The sequence below is a fragment of the Rhinolophus sinicus genome, chromosome 1, assembly GCF_057876585.1.
Source record: "Rhinolophus sinicus isolate RSI-liver-muscle chromosome 1, RSI-T2T, whole genome shotgun sequence".
Lineage (NCBI taxonomy): Eukaryota > Metazoa > Chordata > Mammalia > Chiroptera > Rhinolophidae > Rhinolophus > Rhinolophus sinicus.
This window is the reverse complement of record NC_142501.1, coordinates 156,014,304-156,038,411: the sequence shown is the minus strand read 5'-3', so window position 1 is coordinate 156,038,411 and position 24,108 is coordinate 156,014,304. Positions and strand designations below refer to the sequence as shown.

The following is a 24,108-nucleotide window of genomic DNA, read 5'->3' as shown; positions in this document are numbered from 1 at the left end:
AAATTCTTGCTTCTCTTGCAAAGTTTAAGGAAAAAGTCCAAAATTCATTGTCAACATTTCTCTATTTTTCCTCCACACCCTCTCTATAGTTGCTTGTAAGGTGTTGGGAACTTCCTATTTGTCTATTTTCCTTAATCAGAGGGTATGCTACTTATACTTTAGGTTGCAGCCCTCATACATTTTTCTGTCACAATTTTTCCATGAACTCAAACAGCACTGCTACAAATGCTTACATAAATCAAACAGCTCACTTTTGCTCACTCATAGGAATCTCGATCAAAAAACAAATCTATATACAAAGAAATAAAATTATTCGAAACTCTTTTTGAGGCACTGATACACTGGCTTTTTTTTACACTGGATTTCTTAATTAAGGGAATATTTCATATTGTATGACTTTCAAAATGGACGGAAATATTTTTAAAAATAAGATATGTACACTGAGGCATTTTCTAAAAGACTTCTAGGTAGCCTTCTAAAAATGTATTTTTCATCCCTAGCGGCTGTTTTAAACAGTACTGTCATTGTATGGAACTCCAGCTGATGTCTTCCAACCCATGTGCACATTCTGAAACTCACGGCCAAAGGAAGTGTCCAACTGACAAAGCAATTGTTCAAAGATACAGAGGGTCTTAAAAACTACTTAAACATTGCCCCTAAAGACACACCCCAAATGACTACTTTGTGTTCTGTGATGCTAACCCTCTCCAATAATTTCTCAAGGCTAAGTCTAACTGGGAAAATAAAATCCTTATCAGACACAGTGGGTGAAATCTGAGTCATGGTAAGATTGCAGGGCAAGGTTAAGGGCAAGGAATCACTTTTCCTAACACCATCTGCTATGTGCAATTCACCTTCTGCCCTCTGTCCTGTAGATATGCCTAAACATCAGAAAGATGTTTATGAAGAATTTCTCTTCATGTGTGAGCATTTTTCTTCATTTTAACAGTACAAAATAAACACTAGCTAACAGGCCACTACCATATAAAAAAACAAAACAATTTGAGGCTATGACTAAAATTCATTCTCTTCCTTATGGTACTAAGTTAAAAGAATTAAGGGGGAGAGGCTACAAACCTCTCACAATTTAGAAAAGGTTCTGGAAGAAAGTCACAAGCCAAGAGACTACAAAGGCCTCAGAGCTACTGACTAGAAATTTCAAATGGGTCATCATAGTTACCACAAATAACTTACAAAAAGCAATAGCCAATAGATTCCATGAGTAGAGATTACCTTATTGATCATGTTTAACTTTTTTACGCATTATGCTTTTTTAAAGAGTCTATATTCATTAAATAAGCACTGAATGTAAAAACTGCTTTCTTGCCTAACCTAATAATCCATATTATTGAAAAACAATGTTTGCCCAAATATTTTTCTAGATATCATACATAGCCTGGTTAACATTACATCCAGATGATACGATACTCCTCGAACATTTTAACTGTATCATGTATGATCCTATAATAATAGTCATGCTGTCTTAACTCACTCTATTAAGAATCAGTGTGATTTCTGTAATAGTTTAGTATATAATTAAAATTAATAGCCTTTTCATTATCGATTAGGGTCAGATGTGGTAATTGGCCTCAAATGTTCTCTTTAGAGGCTTAAAGACAAAGAACTCTAAACAAGACCAGCACCTTTTAAAAGGATACCTCAGGGGAGAGGGAAAAATATTTTTTTCCCAGTAGAGAAGGGGAGCTGGGCGGTAGACAGATGAAAGGTTTTCAGGGTTGGTAACAGTTTAGAGTTTAGAGTATGGGTTCTTCCTACCTCTCCCTGACCCTCCCAGCCCATTGTAACAATGAGGATGCTGGTGAGATACTAGTGGACGAGGTCTGACCATACCTTCATGGGTAGGCTCTGGGTCAGGCGTAAGTGAGATGTCATCCAGCTCTCGCAGGCAGAGCCATTCTCCATCCATAGACACCCGGAATTTGCAAAGGTAGATGGTCTCCATGGCAGCCTGTGTGATCTTGTCAGTGGTGGGGGTTGGCATATCGGTTGGAGGCGTCAGGGCAGACATGATGACTCAGCTGGGACCACAACACACACACACACACACACACACACACACACACACACAAATAAATAAAACCTCACCAAAAAAACCCCAAATCCAAAGCTCTGGAACAAAGCTCTCAAGAAAAGGGGTGGGGGAGGTTAAAAAAAACACACACACACAAGGAAAAATACCTTATGGTTTAAGAACCAACTGTTCAAGATAAACAGTATTATGCTATCTTTTCTCATAGACAGTTCCTACCACATAGCAAAATAAGGTGATGCTTGTCTTCTCCCAGCTTCTCTCCTATCTTCCCTTCCCTACCCCGTTCTTTTTCAGTTGAGCTATAACGCTTTAAATCCTGCACAGTCGATGCCACCTTAGCGGGCTTTAAAACCTGGCCTCCGCATGAATAAGTAAAAAATCTTCCTTCTTGGTGGAGAAAAAAAATACAAAAGAAAAAAAAAATGAATGAAAAATAAACCGGTATTTTCAATTTAGCTTTAAAAAAATCCTGAACTGCAGAAATCACTTCCAGGATCTGCTCAGATGAGCCGGGATGCTGAGTTCTAATAGGATTGGTTGTGCGCAGTAAGCAGGGTGTTGACCAAAATGGCTGACTAATGAACTGAACTGAAAATTCAGGCTCATGTGACCAGCTGCTCCGAACGTAGGGCGAGCAATTCCCAGGATGCTTTATAGATGCTGCTGATGCAGGGGGAGCAATTAGGCTGCTCGCTCTCATCCTGCACAACCCACTTCCAGACTGTGCTAGTCAAACTGTGATCAGACATAACACAACGCACATATCCTCATCAATTCCCCTCACTTTGGGTAAAAGGGCTGGATAACAGGAGGACAATTAATACTGGGTAATACTCCATAGCAAAGATGGTAAAAGAGGCAGTTAGATTAATTCAACAAACACATAATTCACCTCTATCTTTTATCCTTACATGCCAATTAATATTCTTTACTCTGCTAAAAGTGGTGTTTTAAGAAAAGCTAAAGCAAATTTTTCAATTTAAATATCATATTCTCAGGCATGTATAATTTCCTTCTCAAAAGTACAAAGACCTGAATTTTTTAGACTGGACAGAAATGCAAGGAAAAAAATCTGGAAGTTAAAAAAGTAAAAACAGACACACAGACCAATGGAACAGAATTGAGAGCCCAGAAATAAACCCATATTTGTTTGGGCAAATAATTTTCAACAAAGGAGCCATAAACATACAATGGAGAAAAGAAAGCCTCTTCAATAAATGGTGCTGGAAAACTGGAAAGCCACATGCAAAGTATGAAACGAGACTGCTATTTATCACCATACACAAAAATTAACTCAAAATGGATCAAGCACCTAAATGTAAGACCTAAAACAATAAAATATATAGAAGAAAACATAGGTACCAAACTTACGAACTTGGTCTTAGAGAGGATTTTATGACTTTGACCTCAAAGGCAAGGGAAGTAAAAGCAAAAATAAATGAATGGGATTGTATCAATCCAGAAAGCTTCTGCACAGCGAAAGAAACCATCAACAAAACAAAAAGGCAACCACCGAATGGGAGAATACATTTGCAAACAACACCTCCAATAAGGGCCAATATTCAAAATATATAAAGAACTCATACAAGTCAACAACAAAAAAACCAAACAATTCAATTAAAAAATGGGCAGAGGACCTGAACAGACACTTCTCCCAAGAAGACATACAAATGGCCAACATATATATGAAAAACTGCTCAACATCACTAGCTAATAAGGACATGCAAATCAAAACCACAACGAGATACCACCTCACACCTGTTAGAGTGGCTATTATCAACAAGACAATAATACGTATTGGAGAGGTTGTGGAGAAAAAGGAACTCTCAGTACACTGCTGGTGGAAGTGTAAATTGGTACAGCCACTATGGGAAACAGTATGGAGCTTCCTCAAAAAATTAAGACTAGAGTTACCATATGACGCAGCAATTTTTCTTCTGGGTGACTACCTGCAAAACTTGAAAACATTTATTCATAAAGATATATGTACCCCTATGTTCATTGCAGCATTATTCATGATAGCCAAGACATGGAAACAACCAAAGGGTACTTCAATCGATGATTGGATAAAGAAGACATGGTACATATATATATGTGGTATACATATACTCAGCCATAAGAAAAAATGAAATGCAGCCATTTGTGACAGCATGGATTGGTCTTGAGAATATCATGCTAAGCGAAATAAGTCAGACAGAAAAAGTTGAGAACCATATGACTTTACTCATATGTGGAATATAAAACTGAAAGCAACTAACAAACAAAACTCACAGACACAGACAACAGTTTAGTGTTTACCAGAAGGGAAGGGGTAAGGGAGGAAGATCGGAGAGAGTAAAGGGAGTCAAAAATATGGTGATGTGAGGAGATTTGACTTCGCGTGGTGAACACACAATGCAATATACAGATGATGTATTTAGAAGTGTATACTTGAAACAAATATAATTTTATCAACCAATGTTACCCCAATAAATTTAGTATTTTTAAAAAAAGTAAAATCCTTTCCAATTAATAGCAACTCCACTCCTTTTGATGTTGCTGTATTTACCAAGTTTTTGCATTAAATATGTATTATGTTTCTAATCAGAAGATAAAACTGTTACATTTTAAAAACTCTCCCAAGCTGGAACATCCTAAAGGGCACATTATCATATTCTCTTCAACCAACCATCCAACTCACCCACCCACCACCTACATCTACATTATCCAATGAGGCATTTATACCTTGGTAGCAGAAAGTTAGGTACTTGCTTTCTGAGCTACATAAATAAAAATGAGATAGGGATAACAAAGATTTCTTTGAAAATGTTTTGGACTATTGAAAACAAGTGTTCTTTCTATTTAAGGGTTTGGTTTTAAGGAGGAAGATAAACTTCAAGAAATACATCCCAAGAGGATTTATTTTGTTTTAGGGGTTTCTTATCAGAGGGATACCCAGATTTACTAATTACTGGAAACTAAAAAAATTATCCCTCAGTTTATTAGAATTTCATAAACGCTTAATTCTAATTTGAGACTGAGCTCAAAGAACCAGATTCTGTAGGTAAATAGGCATTTTTCATATTGTTAGAGGAAGGCAAACTGGCACAATGTAAGAATGCATATAAGTATATGCATATTTAAAATTAGGAAAAAGATCAGTAAGTTACTAAGGAAAATAAAATAGTCCAGGTTTCTTCAGTTCTATTGAAATATCTTCCAACATTATCTTACATCTGGACCCAGAGTTATCTGTTAGTCATTCATTCATTCATTCATTCATTCATCCATTCAGTAAATATTCACTGAGAGTGCTCCACGTGCCAGGCAGCAATCCAGGCACTGGGCATGTAGCAGTTAGACAAGATCACTTTTTCCAGGAAGCGGGGTTGGCATATCCAAATACTGAATACAAGACTTCATTAAACACTTTCACGTTTAACTACAGTTTGATTCCTTTCTAGCTAGACATATTTCCATTTTATACATTCAAGCTTAAAGGGGATAGCTTACAGTTTCATTTTAAGCCAGGCTATACTTCAAAACATAGTAAGTAGTCATTAACACTTTTAAGTTAAACTTACACCGAATAGCTCCTGGAACTACAATGCCACACAGTCCTGGCTCTCTGTACATATGTGTCTAGGTCACTGACACATTCTTAAAAAATAGAATAGTGAATATATGAACAAATCTGAATGCTTTGGGATTACCTGGCGTCTACCAATACGCCAATTCAGCCTGTCACACAAACCATGACAAACAATTTTTCCACCAACTGACCAATAAGCATTTACTAACCCTGAACAGGAGGTTCGGGTTGATTACAACATACCAGGACAAGAATGTCTAGGTTAATAAGCAGAGAAACTTGGTTAACCTTCCTTCCAAAGGTCCTCTCTCCAGTTAGAGGACACAGGGAGGGCAGCCCAAAGCAACTAAAACTTTTGCCCAGAAGAGAAAAATTTTCCTGCACTGGTTACCCTTGAGTTTCCCAGGTCTACCAGTTTGAGGAGGTATTAGCATCCATTTCAGAAATAAGATCTGTGGGTAGGCAGGAAAACCTGTACTTCCATTACCTAGTTATACCTATTTACAAGTAAACACCCTTGACTCTTCAGCACGAACGGTTACTCATTGCTCACAAGCAATGAATTTACTATGAAAACAAGCAATACTTGCATAAGACTAATAAAATAATTCTAAATATTGCTTAGTGCTGTTTTTACATGTGGGTTTTTACTAAGTAAACATATTAGCTTAGAATATAAAGGTAATATTATATTAAGTCATCAGTAAGACATGCAAACCTTGAAATTTTTTGCTCATATTCTCATTTTTTCTCATAAACATATAAAATGTACTGAACTATTTTTTCATTTGAACCCACTTGTGAATAAAGGTATATATTTGTAAGATAGTGGTAAGAAGGGCTGGGGTACACTCTTTGGCCCTAAAACAGAATTAATAGGCTTATGTGAAGTTCAAATCCAAGATGATGATCTAAATAACACTATGTTCTAGCTGCTTACACAGTCTGAATTTTCCACATTATGATTGATTCAAAGCAAATGAGATTCACATTTCAAAGTTAGAAGTTACACTCCTTTTAAAGTATATGTACTCAGTTACTATTATAAGACAGACTGATTTGTTATGCCCAATGTCCCTATTACACAATGAGGAAAAATTATTACTTAAGGTAGCTATTATTTATTGAATTTCTATTTTGTTAGACGCTTTATAAATACCATAGCAAATCCTCACAAGAACCCTGCATAGTAGATACTTAATATCCCCTCTTCACATACACGCAAACCAAAGGTAAGCCAAGTGACTGGCTGAAGATCACCTAATTAGCAAGTGGCAGATCTGGGATTCCAAGCTGTTTATGTCTAGATGTCCCAAGTCCATGTTTTCTTCTATGCATTGCAACATCAATATTCCATCCCAATGATTATGTTTTACTCAGGGAAAATAAAAACAAACAAAGAAAAAACACACAGAAAAGGTCCTCATGAAATTTCCTAAATATGAATTTCAACAAATTTAGGATTTAAAGAAGAAAGCTTTCACACTTTATACCTTAATGCTTCACAAACCATGTATTCCACTTAGTCACCCTGACACATTTAGATCAGGTTTTTAAAAAGTAAGTGGGCATCTTCTGAGAAACAGAACCCAGCGTGGATCTTTCCTGCTGTGCAACCACTTCTGAATTTGGTGTAAACTGTTACCTTAATTTAAAAAATATTACAAATATACAGATGCCTAAACAATAGATTTAGCTTTAATTTTTTTTTAAACTTTATAGAAAGGGTTTCATGCTGTTTATAACCTTCTAAACCTTCCATTCAATATTGTGTTTTCTAAGATTCATCCACATTGTAGTGTGTAACTATATTGGCTGCTGTTATTATAAGGTAATATTCCATTGCATGTATAAACAATATTCTGATCCATTTTCATGGTGGTGAGCATTTGGGTTATTTCTAATTTTTTCATTTTAAATGATATTATTTAGATACTTTTCAGAAGTAATTTCTTGCAGGGATGCCTAACAAGTTTGAGGGTATTTCTTTTATAGGTAGAGGTCTCCTATTTTGCACATAATGATGCTTCTTAAAGTCTGTCAAACTAAATCACTTTGTAAGTTTCACAAGTTCTGTTTCCCAAGGCTTCCTGGATCACGGTTTTAAAATTTAAAAAGAAAAAAAAAAAACCCTCATCTTCACCCACCCACTCCCACCCCCGTTTCAGTAGTTGTTGTTACCACAAAAGGGTCTCCTTGATAAATTATTATCACGATAACATTGGTGAAAAGCCCAGATGTTTTGCTAAATTAGAAGATGATTCAATGGAATGATTATGATTTTTTCACATGTTCCAGTCTTCCCTCCCTTTCACTTCCCTACTTACTTGATCTATTATGCTCACCCCTGATGCTGATATTTCTATAATTTTAGGTTTATATATTCGGCAGACTCAGTACTACTTTGTATAGTAGTTGAGGTCTGACAATTGAGTTTGCAAACTTATTGCAACGATGCTGCTAACCTTTTTTGATTCGGAGGGATTATTCATTACGAATTTGTACCAGCTGGACAAATAGTTAACCAAGTTTACTATTTGGAAGTGCTGAAAAGGCTGCATGAAAAAGTTAGATGAAAATGACCTGAACTTTCCCCCAACAATTCATGGCTCTTGCATCATGACAATGCACCAGTTCACACGGCACTGTCTGTGAGGGAGTTTTTAGCCAGTAAACAAATAACTGGTGCATTGAACACCCTCCCTATTCAACTGATCTGGCCCCCAATGACTTCTTTCTTTACCCAAATGTAAAGGAAATATTGAAAGGAAGACATTTTGATGACATTCAGGACATCAAGGGTACTATGACGACAGCTCTGATGACCATTCCAGAACGAGTTCTAAAATTGTTTTGAAGGGTGGACTAGGTGGTGGCACCAGTGCATAGCTTCCCAAGGGGAGTACTTCAAAGGTGACTGTACTGATATTCAGTAATGACGTATGTAGCACTTTTTCTAGATAAATTCGTGTACTTAATTGTCAGACCTCGTACTATAAAATGATTATACCTAAGAAGCTGAGGTGTTATTTTGTTAGAAACAAACATCACCAAGAGTATTAAATAATGCATAATCTTTTTTACTTGTTAAAATTAACCAGAATAAGACTAGAAATAACTCCTACCTTAATAACTAAAACTGATTTCATGGCTAAATGGCAGTAGGCGATGATTTACAGATGTTAAGCTACCAAAGACTTACTAATGACCTTGGGAAATTTATCCCCTTGTCTCAATTTATTCACTATAAAATGAAACTAAATAAATTGCTTCACAAAGGTCATAAGATCCATGAGAAGAACTTTGCCTGATTTGCATACGATTATACATCTGCTTAACACAATACCTACCAAATACTAGACTCTCAATAGATACTTGTTGGTATATTCATAGATGTTACTCTAAAGTACTCCATAGTCTTGCAGTGGTATATTTCCGCCTTCCTGTTTCACTTTAACCACAAAACCCCCAAGTTCTATAAAATTAATTTACATTTTTATGCCCCAATAAACAGGCTTTATTCATTTGTGCCTAAGAGAATCATTTATCTAACAGGTATAGGATATCTACTATGTGCTAGATACTAGGGGTATGAAGAAAGAACAAGGCAATAGACAAGAAAAAGACAATTACAGATGTTTTAGAAATTCCTAAGTCCTGTCACACAGATTCAGTGTTATTTACATATGTATTTTCTATATCAAATTGGTGACTTGTGAATCATTCATTCATAGCAAATGTGGCTTTACTGAGTAGGACAAGGAACTAGAAGGGCTGCTGCCTGTGAAGGATTAATTTATAGTTAAGGACATGATTCCAGTTATGGGAGACAGTGAAGAAGGCTGAGAGAGCACGTGGACTCTGCAGTCAGACGCACACAGTGAATCCAAGGCCACCACTAGAAGCTCAGTAACCTTGGCAAATTGCTTGTTTCCGTCCCTGTTTCTTCACTGACAAAATGGGGATAATAGTATTAGCTACTTCAGAGTTAAATGAAGCAATGCAAGTAAAATGCTTAGCACGGTGCTTGGCACAAAGTAAGTAGTCAGTAAACGTCAGCATTGTCATACTTATAAGTGTCATACTCCCTTTGAGAGTTCTGGAAAGAAAACGTGAAAAGCAAAACCTTTATCATCACATGAAACAAAAGTCAGTAATGATGAATGCCATGGGACTGCGGCAGAGGAAAGTAAAAAGGAGATCCAAGCAAAGGGTATGCTGGCGTATCTTTCTGGCCTTGAGGAAGAAAGAAGAGTTGGGGTTAGAATTTTACCAGCAATCACATCAGGTGACCAGAGTTCCTAAGTTCATAAAAAGGCAAGGGAAGTAGATAGATGTCTGTGGAGAGTCCCTAAACGGATGCTAAAGTTAGATGAACCACATTCTAAAAGCCAACATGCTGAAACAACTTCTGCTTTCTACATGCTTCCTGCTATCACAGCCTGCCATTTCTCCTCTCCTATGATTATGAGGTTTCATTCAAACTTTTCCTCCTCCGCCCTCCCCTCCATGCCACTCTCTCTGACATGCTGAGTGTCATGTCCATTTGGTATGGAACAACTATAGAACCAGACAATCACTAAGATGGGCTCTGTGAAAAGGAATATCATGTTGGCCAGCAGCTCTCAACTCTTGATATGTTTCAGGAAGACTGTGAACTTTTCATAATTATTCAAATATAGCTACAGTACAGGCCATGGCCATATTGATAGTTACCCTCAAATACCACTGCTTTGTAACTAAAAGCAGTTCCTTTCACATAATTTCTAGCCGATTCTTTAATGCATATGCTGCACTACTAACTTCCCAAAATAAAGCTTTAAATTTTAAAGTTCATACTTGAACCACTTTGCACTATAGTAAGAAGTTTTGATGTTAATAACGTTTAGGTAGAAATATAACCATTGTGACATCCTGCAAAATTCATTAAAATGAGATTCTAGTTTTATTTATGATGGCTACAGGTCACCTATAGTGCAATGATAAAGAGGAAGCCTATTTTTTAGGCAACTTTTTTAATTTAAGGAATTTTCAAAAACACTGGCCAACAAGGAAGTAGCATTATTTCATTCAGTTAATTCTGCCACACTCTCATCATCCACCTAGACTTTTTACTATCTATAACCTACACTAGAAAAATATGTTCTCTTAGCTTCTTCATAAAATTCTACCTCTTTAACACACAGATTTCTGTTAAAAGTCAAACAAAAAGGGAAAAGATGTAAGACAGAATACAGTCAGGCGAGTATGTTTTGAGGCCAACACCAGTCTTTCAGTCTGAAAAGTTTTTTTTGCCATCTTTCTTGTGCTCTCTCTCCCACACAGCAACTTTACCGTCCTCTAGACCCAAACTGGTTTCTTGAAGGCCTTTGTTTAGGGAGCACATACTTAGAACATAAGCTTTGGAGTCAGACTATTCAGGAATATGAATTCATTATCTGTCCTTCAGTTTTAAAAAATTGCAATATACATAAATATTGAATCATTATATTTATGTTGTACACCTGAAATTAATATAATGTTATATGTCAATTATACTGCAATAAAAAAAACAAAACAAAAAGACACACCTCTCGGGGATAGGGCCAGAAATCGGTTAACAAGACCTTCAGGTAATTTTGATGTGTGCTAAATTTGAGATAAGACCTTTCCTAACACCATAGAACCTGTATGTCCAGAATATAATCTTCTCTATAATCCAAGGTTATTCTATCAGATTTTTTTGAATTTTATAATAATTTAGATAAGTCACTCTAGAGACACTAAATAGTCTTATGAAAAACATATGTTGCGTCCATCTACTTAGATGAAGTCTCTCTGGACTCGTCCTCCTCCCCATTTTTTATTTTCAGCTTTCATTATTAAGTGAGTAGTTTTACGTATTGGCTCTTCTATCTATTGGAAATTTTAAGAAATACCTCTTATAAATATAACAAAAAAATTTATAAGTAATGATATATGTGAAATTTTTAGCTCTCTGCGTGGCACATAAAAATATCTTATAATGGTAGTCACTAAATACTATTATTATCTTACTAGTCACATTCTTTATTCATAATTGTTTGGGTTACATAACTACAGCAAAACCTTTGTTACCTAATGAAGAGATTTATAGGATCCTCTAGCATACAGAATGAAGCGAAGATCAGAAATAAGAAAACTCATGTCTATAAAAAATGAGATTATGGGGGTGGCTGGTTAGCTCAGTTGGTTAGAATGTGGGACTCTTAACAAGAAGGTTGGTGGTTCGATCCCCACATGGGCCACAGTGAGCTGTGCTGTCCACAACTAGATTGAAACAACTACTTGACTTGAAGCTGATGGGTCCTGGAAGAACATACTTAAATAAAAGTTAAAAAAAAAAAAAAAAGATGAGATTATGGTTATCAAGACGGGAGCATCCAAACGTAAATCAAAGACAAAGATTACAGCTAACATTCTGAAATTGTTGCTTTGTCACTCAGAAGTATGATCTGACTTTCTGATAAAGACCAGGCTAGAAGGGTAGGTAAATACAGAAGAAAGAAGGCAGAAGAGAAAGGAGAAATTGTTGGAAAGACAAACTGTGATAGTTTAGGCAGAATGGTGATAAAAGCCAAATCAGGTAGGCAAGCAGCAAACAGGCTGATAAGTCATACGGCAGAAAATGGGGGCATGATCCAGCTCCCTGTACCTCAGAAGCTCAGGATGTCCCAGGTCATTTCAGATGAGTGTGGAAAGAACCCACCTGCATTTTGATACTCATAAGGGCTAAACTCCCATACTCTGGTAGTCACTAATCTACAATTACACAGTCTGAAGATGCTATGTTTCTGAGAATTTTTTCTGTTTTTATGGACCCTTATATCTGCCATTTGACAGAACAGCATTTAATGGATCAGAAAGCAGCTCTTTGCATTCTCAACACAGTTGGAAAAGAGTTGAAGGCTAACAGGTTTGTGAATCACAATATTGTAAATGCGGCACTTCTCTACATGAATTATATTAAAAAGTTGTCTTTTTCCGAAAGGGAAAAAGGCCCTATTAAATAACCATCAACATGTCTGTGAACATATGCAAAAGTTCTGAAGGAAAACTCACCGAACTCAAAGGAGGTGTTTTTTGCTAATAAATGGTGGTGGTGATGGGGGGTTGGGGGCCAACAGAGAGGAAAATTCACTTTGTACTCAATGTACTTGTGTATTATAAAATATCTAAAAATGAGAATAGATCCATGTGTTACTTGCAATTTTTATAAATCAATGAAAAAAATAGCATGGTAGAAACTTTTATGAGATTTAAAAGTTAGAAGCACAAAACTTTATGAGGTTACCAGCCCTCAAAAGCTTCAGAAAGGAACATTACCCAGTAGGGCACATCAGAAACCTTTCTTTTATATTGTATTGAAGCACATTATATGGATATTACATCCTGCAGGACTTTACACTGACACAATACACATCACAAACCTGAAAAAGTTTAGGCTCTTCGGCACACATTTTGCTCTCTTTATCAGTGTCATTTAAAGCAAAGCTTCTGAACTCAAATGTAAAGATTAACTAAAAATCTGAGTACAGATTCTGAAATAAAAAAGATAATACTGCCTTAATATACCATGCCTCAAAGTTATTATATATTATGCACTTTTGGCAAATACATTAGTGAGAGTTAAAAATGAGGTATTGATGAGGTAAATATTCATCAGGTTGAGTACATTTACTGAGAGGCTGAGTACATTACATGAGAGGCTGAGTACATTTACTGTCCTGTTATTGAAATGAGTGGTCTTTTAGAAACTGTTTAGTCTCAAATAGACAGTCAGGACACCCAGGGTTCTGATATCCAGGTACGTCATAGAAAGCAATATTGCACTGACTCTGCAGGGCAGCAACAAGAAAGTATTTTTATTAATAAACAGAGCATTCCTTTTTCCAAGCATGCATGGGTTATAAAGTACATATTTAAAAAGCAGGTAAAAATAAAAACTCACAGCCTAAAACAAGAACTATTTTAAGTCTGTTTTATATTTGAATAGAACATGTACCAGTGATCTTTTACTAATATGAAATGTCCTCAGTAACTGGTCTTTAAAAACAGTGGAGTGGGACACATGCATTTTCTCAGTAATATTTCTGAGCTCTTACACACCAACAATTTCAGAAATAAACCCATCAGGAACTATTAGAACTTTATGTGCTAACAAATCGTGTTATACATTTGCTACTGTTGTAGAGACTAAGATTTCACACTTACGAAATTTTAGCTTTAAGTCTTCCATTCCTGATCTCGATCATACCTAGGCTCTAGTTTTCTAACATTACTTTAAAAAAGTGTCACCCCTTAATAAAAGGAAGTAATCAAATATAATTAATTGAAATTCAGATTAATCCTCACAACTGATTCTGGCCAACAGCTGAACATTTTTCCTACATCAAACCTTGAATTACAACTGTTACAGTTATGAAGAATTGATAGAACTGTCTTCATTCTATAGTGATGTGGTTAATAAATAGATTACACAGAAATAAAAAAGATGCTGTGTTTAAAGTAGAAAGCAGATTCCTTAGAAAATGAAAAGCAGTATTGAGAATATTTTTTATCTTTACTTACTCTGCTTATAAAAGGACTAATTTCTGTCCTGATTTTGATACTCCCACCTGGAGATGCGGGCTGACCACTGCAACACCCAAATTACAGTTTTACTAAGACTCTTAGTCAATGGTCAGTGTTGGCCCTCCTTCTAGGTAAGTAGTAAAGTAATAAACAGTAAGAAATAAAGTAATAAATGTGACACTGGACTACATGTTGCTGAATGCAATGGACCCTAATCTAGCAGGGACCATCCACCACAGTTTTGGATGTCTGGTGTTTGCTTCAAGAGCATGAGATTGGTAGGCAAGGAATCTGGGTCAACTTCATTCCTTCTCTTACTCTGTTACTTTGGACAAATCACTTAATCATACTGATCTTCAGCTCCTCATCTGAAAAAGCAGCATTGTATTTATGGCTCACAGAGACGGTAGGATTAACTATGACAATCACAGCAGATGCACATAGGAAATATTCAACTAACAATCTTTTCCTGGCGGATGGATCACAGAGCAGAAAAGGCAAAGTCAGAGTTTCGTGGCAGTGCAGAGTTGTTAGAATCTTTGGGAGTGAAAAGAGAGAGGGAGGGAGAGAAAGGGAGAGAGACAGGTTCCCTCATCACCCTAGGCAAGTTTCTCTCCCTTTACAGAACTCATACAGCAAAGTGTTTGGCATTTATATCATGCCTTGTATCTTCAGTCACATTTTCATACTGTAAGATCTTGTCTTTTTAAACCAGATTTAACACTCCTCTAACAGTCTTTTATACACAGTGTCTACTCTATCGGGCCCGGCTCATTACATGGATCAATAAACATTTGGTGACTGATAGAGCACACAGTAGGGTCAGCTACATTTGCTGGGCTCCCTTGACTGGTTTCAAAAGGTGAAGGCCTCTTCCTGCCAAACGATATAATCCTGGGTGGTGCCCTTCAAAGCCACCCCATTCCCTTCTTGTCATCTCGCGCACTGTTCCTGATTTCTCTTCCCATTCCGGGGGACGGATCTGTAATATTTATGGGTATGGAGTGAACGCTCGTAAAAAATTCAGTGGTACAACTGAGGCCGCCCTGGCGGCGGCGTTGCAGCAGCCACACCTACTTGGGTGCCGCGGCACCCGGGGCCGGGAGAAGGCGGGCCAGCGGGGCTGCCGGGTCTCTGGGAGCCGCCCCCTCCTCGACTACTCGGGGAAAGGCTTCCCCCAGCCGGGGACCGGGTCTGGGACCCCGCGAGCACGTGAGCGCCCGGCCCAGAGAGGAGGTGAGGCCAGGCCGGGCGGAAGCCCGTGGCCTGGGGAGAGTCGGAGGTAAATAATCCGGCGTCCGGACCATCGCCGCCCCCTGCGCCCCGAGACAGGAGCTTCCCCTGCGCTGCCGCCTTCCCCGCGCTCCGCGGGCCCGGGCCGGCCCTTCCCCGCGGGGGTTCCCCCTTCCCTGCCGCCACTCACGGTGCTTGCCGCCGCCGCCGCTCGGGTAGCTCAGCAGCAGGAAGGGCAGCGGAGAGCCCGGCGACGGCGGGGTCCTCCAGGCGCGCTGTTGCTGCTGCGGCGGCGGGCGCGCTGCGAAACCCGCGCCTCCATCGCCCGGGTAGAGCAGGAAGAAGGGGGCGGCCACCGGCGAGTCTGGCTCCGACTGCCCGCCGGGAGAGGCCAGAGGCAGCTCGGCCTCACCCTCTCGGTCCGCGACCCCGGCCGGAGCGCGGCGCGGCTCATCCAGCCGATGCTCTCCGCCCCTCGCCGGCTCCTCGTTGCAACTTTCGGTGACGGAGGTGGGCGGTGGCGAAGTCTCAGCCATGCTGGCTTCTTTATACACCGCCGCCTCCGACTCGCACCCAGGTCCGGGCGGGGGAGCAGAGGGTCACGGCCGGGAGCCGCTGCCCCGTCCGATCCGCGCCGCCGCTGCCACCTTTCTCCTTGGCCACGGGCAGGCGTCTGGGCTCCGCAGCTCAGTCTACAACCCGCCCCGCCGGCGTCCGAGCCAGCTGGGGGGACAGCCCCGCCCGACGGCTCGGCCTCCTTACCGGCAGCCTCCTCTCGTCTGCCCCTCCCGCCCCGGCCTCCAGCTCGCGGCGCGGCTCCCCCAGGGGGCGGTGTCCTCCTCTTCCCGTCGTTCGTTTCCCTCCCGAGGCTCCGGTCTCCTTGCGGACCCCGGGAGGAGACGGCGCCCTGTGCCTGGTCCTTACCCGCCCCGGACCTGACCCTCTTCAGCGGTCAGGTGTGTTCGCCCCCCTGGTACTTGAAAGGTGGGAGACCTGGCGAAATATCTAGCGGCGTTTTGTGTGTAACCACCTAACTTTATCGGTAGCACGGAGGCACAAAGATCTGCGTTGAATAAGAGGCAAAAGCTATTTTAAAAAGGACCCCCGCTCCCCCTCCCCTCCGGTATTAAACTGTACCATTTGCCTTTCACACACTAGAACTTTAACCGTTGATTTACGGTTTTGATTCAGAAGCTTTTTTACGTGAAATACTAGAGGTGGGTCACTGCCTCCCACCACCTCTTTTGTTCCCTGTCATGTGCGCTGTATAGAAATCTGGTGTTCCGGGTTCGATTGAATGCATTTTAAGCCAAATAGTTTAGAATTCATGTGACAAGCGTCTATTACGGGTCGACAGTTTTCACTTTCATACTGCCTGTGTCTCGCTAGTAATTGGCCACTGCTGCTCTATTTTGAATATGTGAATCAATGATTACTGATCCAGTAATTCCCATAAGTCAACATTTCTTTCTCTATTAAAAACAGTTTCTTGTTACTGTCATTATTCTTTATGCTGCCTCCATGAACGTGCCACCGTATTTCCTGATTAGCTTTGTATTCCGGTTGCAAAATGCTGGCATAGAATCCATGTTAACTCATAATTTAAAATCACTATTTAAAATCACTGTAGTGATTTTAAATTATCACTACACTTCGTAACACTTTGCCCACCTGGTTTTTCCTCCTTCTCTGGTCTGTCTTTCCCTCTGTAAAGGAAGTTATACTTCTCTGAAAGGAAAAGTAAACCTTTTTATTATTGGTATTATTGTCCGAAAATCACTCTTGAAATTACCACAAGAAATTGCCACGAGACTTCTACTATTATCTTCCACCAAATCTTTTAAACAAGAAGCATTTAAAAGTGAGATGTTTACAAGAAGCTAACTTCAAGCAATCAAAACATTTCTTAATAGCTTTTCACTTTCTGGCATTTCCCTAACCTGTAGATCCCAGCCCTACTGCCTACTTCAGTAAGTTATTTATCCTCTGAACCTGGATTCCTCTTCTGTAAAAGTGATTTTATTAGTTATTCATAGAGATGTTGTGAGGGTTAAATAAAAAATATAAATAAAGCCTTTAAAACGGTATGGCATAGAGTAAAATAATTATTAGCTATATTTTATCATTTTGACAGAACAGCGTATAACATGATAATAAAAACAAAATTGGGGGCAGCCTTTTCATCATATCTTTAGAATTTTGGATGTCTGATGGGCCTTTTCATTTCAGTTTTGGTGAGGGTCTTTATAAGAAAACATATTTGCCTTTTAGTATTTGCAAACTGTATAATACCTTGAAAAGAAAAAACTATAAGATTCCAGAAGACATACATATATTCTGTAGAGAACTGTTGACATTTTATTTTAGCCCCCAGACATAAGTTACATACAGGTAAAGAGAGATTTCAGTTATTGGAACCTGATACAAAAGCCACAATTTGTTCTGAAAGCTTGTTATCTGCATCAGTTTTCTCACTTTAAATTTTTTTTCACTTTTCGGTTACAGTTGAGATTCAATATATTAGTTTTAGGTGTACAACATAGTCGTTAGACATTTATGTAACTTAGGAGGTGATCCCCCTTAAGTCTAGTACCCACCTGACACCAATATTATATTCCCTATGCTGTACTTTACATTCCCGTGACTTTTGTAACTGCCCATTTGTACTTAATCCCTTTACCTTTTTCCCCAGCACACCCCCAACCCTGTATTATATGGTTTTAACACCCATCCTTAATTGGATCTTTTGCCTAGTTTTTCTTGGCGGAAGTTTCAAAGTATCATATTTTTGTCAAGTTCCTACACGGAGATATTTTGCAATGTTCCAGTAAAGAATTTGACAAGAATATACACTGATGGCGTTGTAGGTAAAAGAAAAAAGAGCAGAGTCCTCACAAATCACTCTTTAGAAAGGCTGATAAGCAGCCAAGGGAGTCACCAAGTTAACGCATGAAACACTACCTACTCTATAAATTGCTAGTGTTCTCCCTTCTAGTTAGCCAGGATACCTATAGGTATTAGGAATACTGACATGCTTGGAATCTTACAGTGTATTGGTTTTTTTATGCCTTTCTACTTTAAAAAAACAGTTCTATTTATGCTTTGTCATTAATTAAGTGGCAGTGTAATGAATATAGAAAATCAGCTGAAATATGAGTCCTTTAAATTGTACAGGCAAGGCTATTTATGAGCAGTTTCTTTAAAAGTGGATGGTACTCCAAGTTCCTAGTTTCTTATGCTTTTGGCTGTTGGATCAATATAATCACAGCTCTGCATAAGCTCTAGTGACATAAAGGGCTGATTCAGCTGCTGCACACATCTAGGGAAGCCAAGATTATGAAAACAAGCCTAAACATGTTGCTCCTTCTTGAAAATGCACAGAGTATCATCTTACACTCTTTTAAAGTGACAAAATCCTAGCACTGTAAGAATCAAGCTCTATTTTTCTTGTAAAATAAAGCAAGAGGTACTTTTCAACTTTACCTGCATTTACTTATCCATGTTTGGTTTTTAGAAACTGATCTTAAGGATGGACATTTAAAATATATTACAAAATCTTTTAGAGATCAATGTCAGGATATACTTTTAACATAAGCTTCTTAGAGCTGTGATCAGAGAAAAGATACCGCTTGGGAGGGTTGATATTTTTTTTCAGTATAGTATATGGGTTTTATGATTCTGTAATAATGGCTTTATTCAGCATTTGTTTTTCATAGTGCAGTATTTGGGAAAAGTCTTACTTGAAAACCAGGCAATTAATTCATGTTAAATTTCTGATTTTAATAAATGCAGGAATTTACTTATACTAATTAGTTAATATAAAGCCTTCATGTGAAAGCTCTCCTATAAGTCCGCTGATCTTTACTTTTGAATTACTACGTTTTGATGTCTGTTATTGACTTAGTTTTTCAAACATTAATTACAAAAATACTTAGACAATATATACCTCCTTTCCATGTTTATTGTATGTATAATACTCTTAAGAAAAAATAGCACTATTTTTAATGTAATATTCTTAAGAGTACAATGCACCCTTAAGAAAGGTATTTATTTTAAGCAATGTATTCAGTCCAGGTCAAACAATGGCAGTTTTCTTTGGGTGGTGGAAATATGGATGTACTTTTCCATTTTTCCACTTTTGTGTATTTGCAAGTAGTTTATAGTGAATATATTAACTTTATAGTAGAAAATAAATCATGTTGAGGGACTATTTTGATTAATATTTTGATAATTACTCTTTTTAATGAAGATCTGCTAACAGCAAAGTTGTGTTCAATGTGTATACTGTGGAGAAGTAGAATTCCTATCCTAGAAGAGCTTATCATACTTAGTCTTTTAGACTTTTAATATTTGTGTTGCTGAAATTATTTGGTGGTTTGCTTTTGCTGACCTTCTATGATAACAGTTTGTTCTAAATCCCAGGCACTTTTTCAGATGCTCTTCTAAATTTCTCACAAATTTGTCCCTTGATTTGTTCTGCTTTAACTGAAATCTTCATCTTTTCTTGCCTGTATTATTGCAAAGGACTCCTAGCTGGGTTTCCTGCCTGTTTTTCATCTATTCCAACTTCATTGCTCTACCGAAGTTAAAGTAATTTGCTTTTCTGAAGGATGCTCTTATTATGTCACACTGATTCTTAAACACTTTGATTACCTTCTCCATATCTGGGATATAATCTAAGCTCCTTAAGGTCTTTAATGATCTAACCTCTCCCCACAATTCCTTTCCAGTATCATCTTCTACCTTCCTCACACTCTTCTCCCCTTTGGGTAACTTGAAGGTTTGGCCTTATTCATATTGCCACACCTACTCTTCTCCCAAGATTCCACTCAAACAGATCTCTGCCCTCCTTCTGTGGAGAGGTACATGCCTCTTTTGAGGTCCTATTGCATCCTATCTAAACAGTAATGGCGCTTACTGTAATGTGTCTATTTCTTCTACCAAAGTGTCTACTCCCAAAGTTGACATCTTTGAGTTTTTACAATGCATAACCGCTTTATTCTACTAGTTCTCAACCATCCCCTTTTTATTAAAAACTCCTTTTTTCTTTCTAAAATCCTATCAAAAGTCCTTATTTCTGTGGCCATCAGGGACCCTGGATAGAAGTGATTCAGAAAAATTGGATTATGAAATTTAAGAAATAAACTTATTTACTTGGCCTTAATTTTCCTCTTTTTGTATGTTCAAACATGATATAGTTAGAAATGCATGTCTAAAAGAGCTCACTTAATATTAAAAAATTCTAGGTGCTAATAAAATTCTGTTCAGTCACCTACTTACTTTGAGTAATCCCCTCTCCCACGCACAGTAAAATGATCATATACCTAGTATACATATTAATGAAGCAATGCTTAAGGTTAAAAGGAACAGTCAGTCCCCTAGTGTAAGGTTTCCTGAAGTCCAAGGACTCTTGGTTTCAGAGTCTAGGAACCCACTGATGTGGTATGTAAAATGGCGCGATTAGGCCTGTTCTTTTTTTTGGTGGAGGTGGGAAGGTCCATTGCTTTCAACAATTCTGATGGGGCTACCCTCAAGGTTTTGTAGTTCCAATGGTAACCACATCATATTTCATTATTGTAATTCATTTCATTCATATCTTTTATTAGCTAAGAGAAACCTAAAATTCAGTGTGCCCAGAGCAGTGTTTCCAAAGTATGTTCTATAGACCATCTGATGGTATCATCTAAGGCACCTGTTAAAAATGCACATCCCTGGGTCAAAATCAGGCCAGTTAAATCAGAAACTGTAGAGGGCACAAGTAACTGATCCTTAGACATTTTGGGTTAAGAACCATTATGAAAAAACCAAGGAGAAAATGAACTCTTTCAAATGTTTAGTTTTTTTAAAAAATGGATTAGTAGTAACTAATACTAAGCACTACCTGCCTGGTGCTGTTCTAAATGTGTATTATATGGCTTAACTATTTAAATGGTTATAACAGTCATGCGTTATTCAATGTGAGGAAATTGAACATAGAAAAAAGTTAAGTAGACACAACATAAGTGGTGAAGTGGATTTAAACTCAGTCTGGCTCCAGAGGTCAGGTTCCTAATTACTACCCTATATTGTTTCTCTTAAGGCAGAACAATTTTACTATTTTATTCTAGTTTTTTTTTGCAGTTTAAAAAATGTTGATTCTTAATAGTTACTGTAATTTAAAGGTTCACTTTGCAGCAAATGTGAAAAAAATCGTTTTTTTCAAAAACGAATAGCTGAATCAAGAAAACATCTGAAATACATGGCTTAAGTCAAGTATATTAAAATACAAACTTTGCTATGAGAAAATACACTAAGCAAAAACACGTTAACATTTGTTGATTTGGGTGGTGTTAAATTTTCTGTACTGTTTCAACTTTCAATAGCAAAATACAAATGGTTTTAAAAGAATCAGTATCTAAAACAATTTTAAAAATCTGATTTATTACCTGAAGCAATATGCATTTTGAATGATTTGTAACTCTGATTTGTGTGATTTTTTTTTTTTTTTTTTGGTATCACCTACTATTCAGACAGTGGTACATGTTCCTCATTGTGATCCCTGAGATCTAAATTATACCGATTTTCACCTTTCATGAATTATTTTGGAAATGTGAACTTTAAAGTAATATAAAGTCATATTACTTTAACATATTAAAATGCTTTTACTTCATACAACCAGAAAGGAAAAATAAGCAACTCCAGCCATTCCTCAGGTATATCAAATATTTTTTGTCAGGTATGTGAAGTTATTCAAGTTAGCTAAGCTAATTTTTATCTTTAAGATCACAAAAATTATTTTCCAGTTTGCCAGAAGCTTTGACCATTAAGGCAGTTGTAGAGGTCTGATAAGCAATTAAATTTCTACACAAAAATTAAATGGATATGTTTATTTTATTTAACTCCTTCATAGATAAGAATATAGTTAAGAAACTGTGACTTAGAGAAATTGACTAGCCCAAAGTCAGTCAGCTGGTTAGTGACAGAGTAAGTCACTGGTTCACTAGTTTGCTATTTTTTTCTTATTTTTTATTTTATGTTTTCAATAGCTGCCTGTAGCTTAACATGCTAACAAAACTAAGAGGTTGTTGCTTTGTATTGATCCCTGATAGCCAGTATAATCTATTGGAACTCTGGTCTGTGAGACTCTCTGGAGTTCAAAAAGTGAGTCTCTATGAAAAATGATCACCTTGAGTAGTTAACAATTTATTATTCATGTGCTAGGATAGCATTCAGCACATCTCAGTGCTCTTTAAATGTTTTAAGAAAATATAAAATTTGGATTACAATGTAAATATTAAATCCAACGATTTGTTACTTCTTTTGCTACTAATTTATACCAGATAATGCCACTTTTTACATTTATAAAATAGGATAGCGCCATCTATATCCTGGCTATTCCAGAATGAATTAATATTTAGTGTTGTAAGTTCTTTGAAGGAATGTTTGATATATCCAGAGGAATATGTAACAGACTTCATTTTTTTCCACTTTCCTAAAAGAAAAGGTTTTTCTTCCTTTAAAACATTTTTTTCCTCACCACTTTATATACAGATGTCAGGGATTTGACATAGAACATCAAATACTTTCAACTTCTATTCATTTCCCTGCTTTTTGTCCTGTCCCAGATTTTCTATATCCCTTCATGTTCTTACCCAATGCTCTCATCTTTCCAAACTGAGGATATTAATTTCTCATGCATTTTTACATATATAACTACCCTTTATTTTCTGTTTCTGTAATGAATAGGAATCCCTATACTATTAGCTACAATTGAGCATCTATGTGCCAAATGTCAATTCTCAAAACCTTGTAGAAAGTCAACACTTTCTAGGTGATTACTATATAACAGGCATTGTTCTAAGTGCTTTACATGTATTAATTGACTTAATTCTCATAATTCTATGAGTAGGTACTACTACTATCTCTAGTTTAGATGAAAAGACTAAGGAACAGAGAGATCAAGTAACTTGCCCAAAGTTAGGTAGTAAGTGATGGAGCTGGGTTAGGAACCTGGTTAGTCTACAGTCTGCCCTTGAATTAGAAAACCTGTTTTCCATCTGTGTTTCTCCTGTACACTTACACTACTACAACTCACAATACTTTCTGATACCAGATGTGTTTGGGGTTTCCCCACACCAAACAATTCTGTGACACCATCTGGGTGTCCTACAATTCAACTCAATTATCTATTTGGAGATAGTCTAAGTTGTCACCTGTGCTTCTCTGACTGATCAGCTTTAAAATCCTAGGTCCCCATGACCCCCTCCTCAGGTTCGATTATTTTGCTTACAGAATTTATGCAATCACTTGCTTATGTTTACTAGTCTGCTAAAGGATATAGATGAACAGTCAGAAAGAAATACCGTGTTTCCCTGAAAATAAGACCTAGCCAGACAATCAACTCTGTAACATAAAACTGGGTCTTATATTAATTTTTGCTCCAAAAGCTGCATTAGAGCTGATTGTCCAGCTAGGTCTTATTTTGGGGGAAACATGGTACATAGCACTAGGTCTGGGAGGGTCCTGAGTGCAGGAGCTTCTCCCGTTGGAGTTGGGATGCATTAGTCTCCTGGTATGTGTTCAACCTGGAAACTCCTAAACCCCATACTATTGGAATTTTATGAAGACTTCCTTAGACAGGCATAATCAATCATTAACTCCATTTCTAGCCCCTTGCCCC

At 37.7% G+C, this 24,108-nt stretch overlaps 2 protein-coding genes across 15 annotated transcripts in view; one reads left to right on the top strand and one right to left on the bottom strand.

The window, feature by feature from the left end:
- The window catches only part of RUFY3 (RUN and FYVE domain containing 3), a 67,541-nt gene extending 51,313 nt beyond the window's left edge, over positions 1-16,228 (bottom strand). For 5 of the 14 annotated variants that reach the window (XM_088791258.1, XM_088791259.1, XM_088791267.1 and 2 more), the window contains exon 1: positions 15,640-16,228. In XM_088791258.1, coding sequence (XP_088647384.1) covers positions 15,640-15,985 — 346 coding nt within the window. In that variant the 5' untranslated portion in view covers positions 15,986-16,228. Of the gene's footprint in view, positions 1-1,851; positions 2,693-15,639 lie in introns of those variants that run through there. The other 9 variants (XM_019757083.3, XM_019757084.3, XM_019757088.3 and 6 more) reach the window with 7 other exon arrangements.
- Positions 15,365-24,108, top strand: part of JCHAIN (joining chain of multimeric IgA and IgM) — a 43,451-nt gene continuing 34,707 nt past the window's right edge. The window contains exon 1 of the mRNA XM_074324483.2: positions 15,365-15,498. The gene's annotated coding sequence lies outside the window, so the exon portion shown is untranslated. The remainder of the gene's footprint in view (positions 15,499-24,108) is intronic.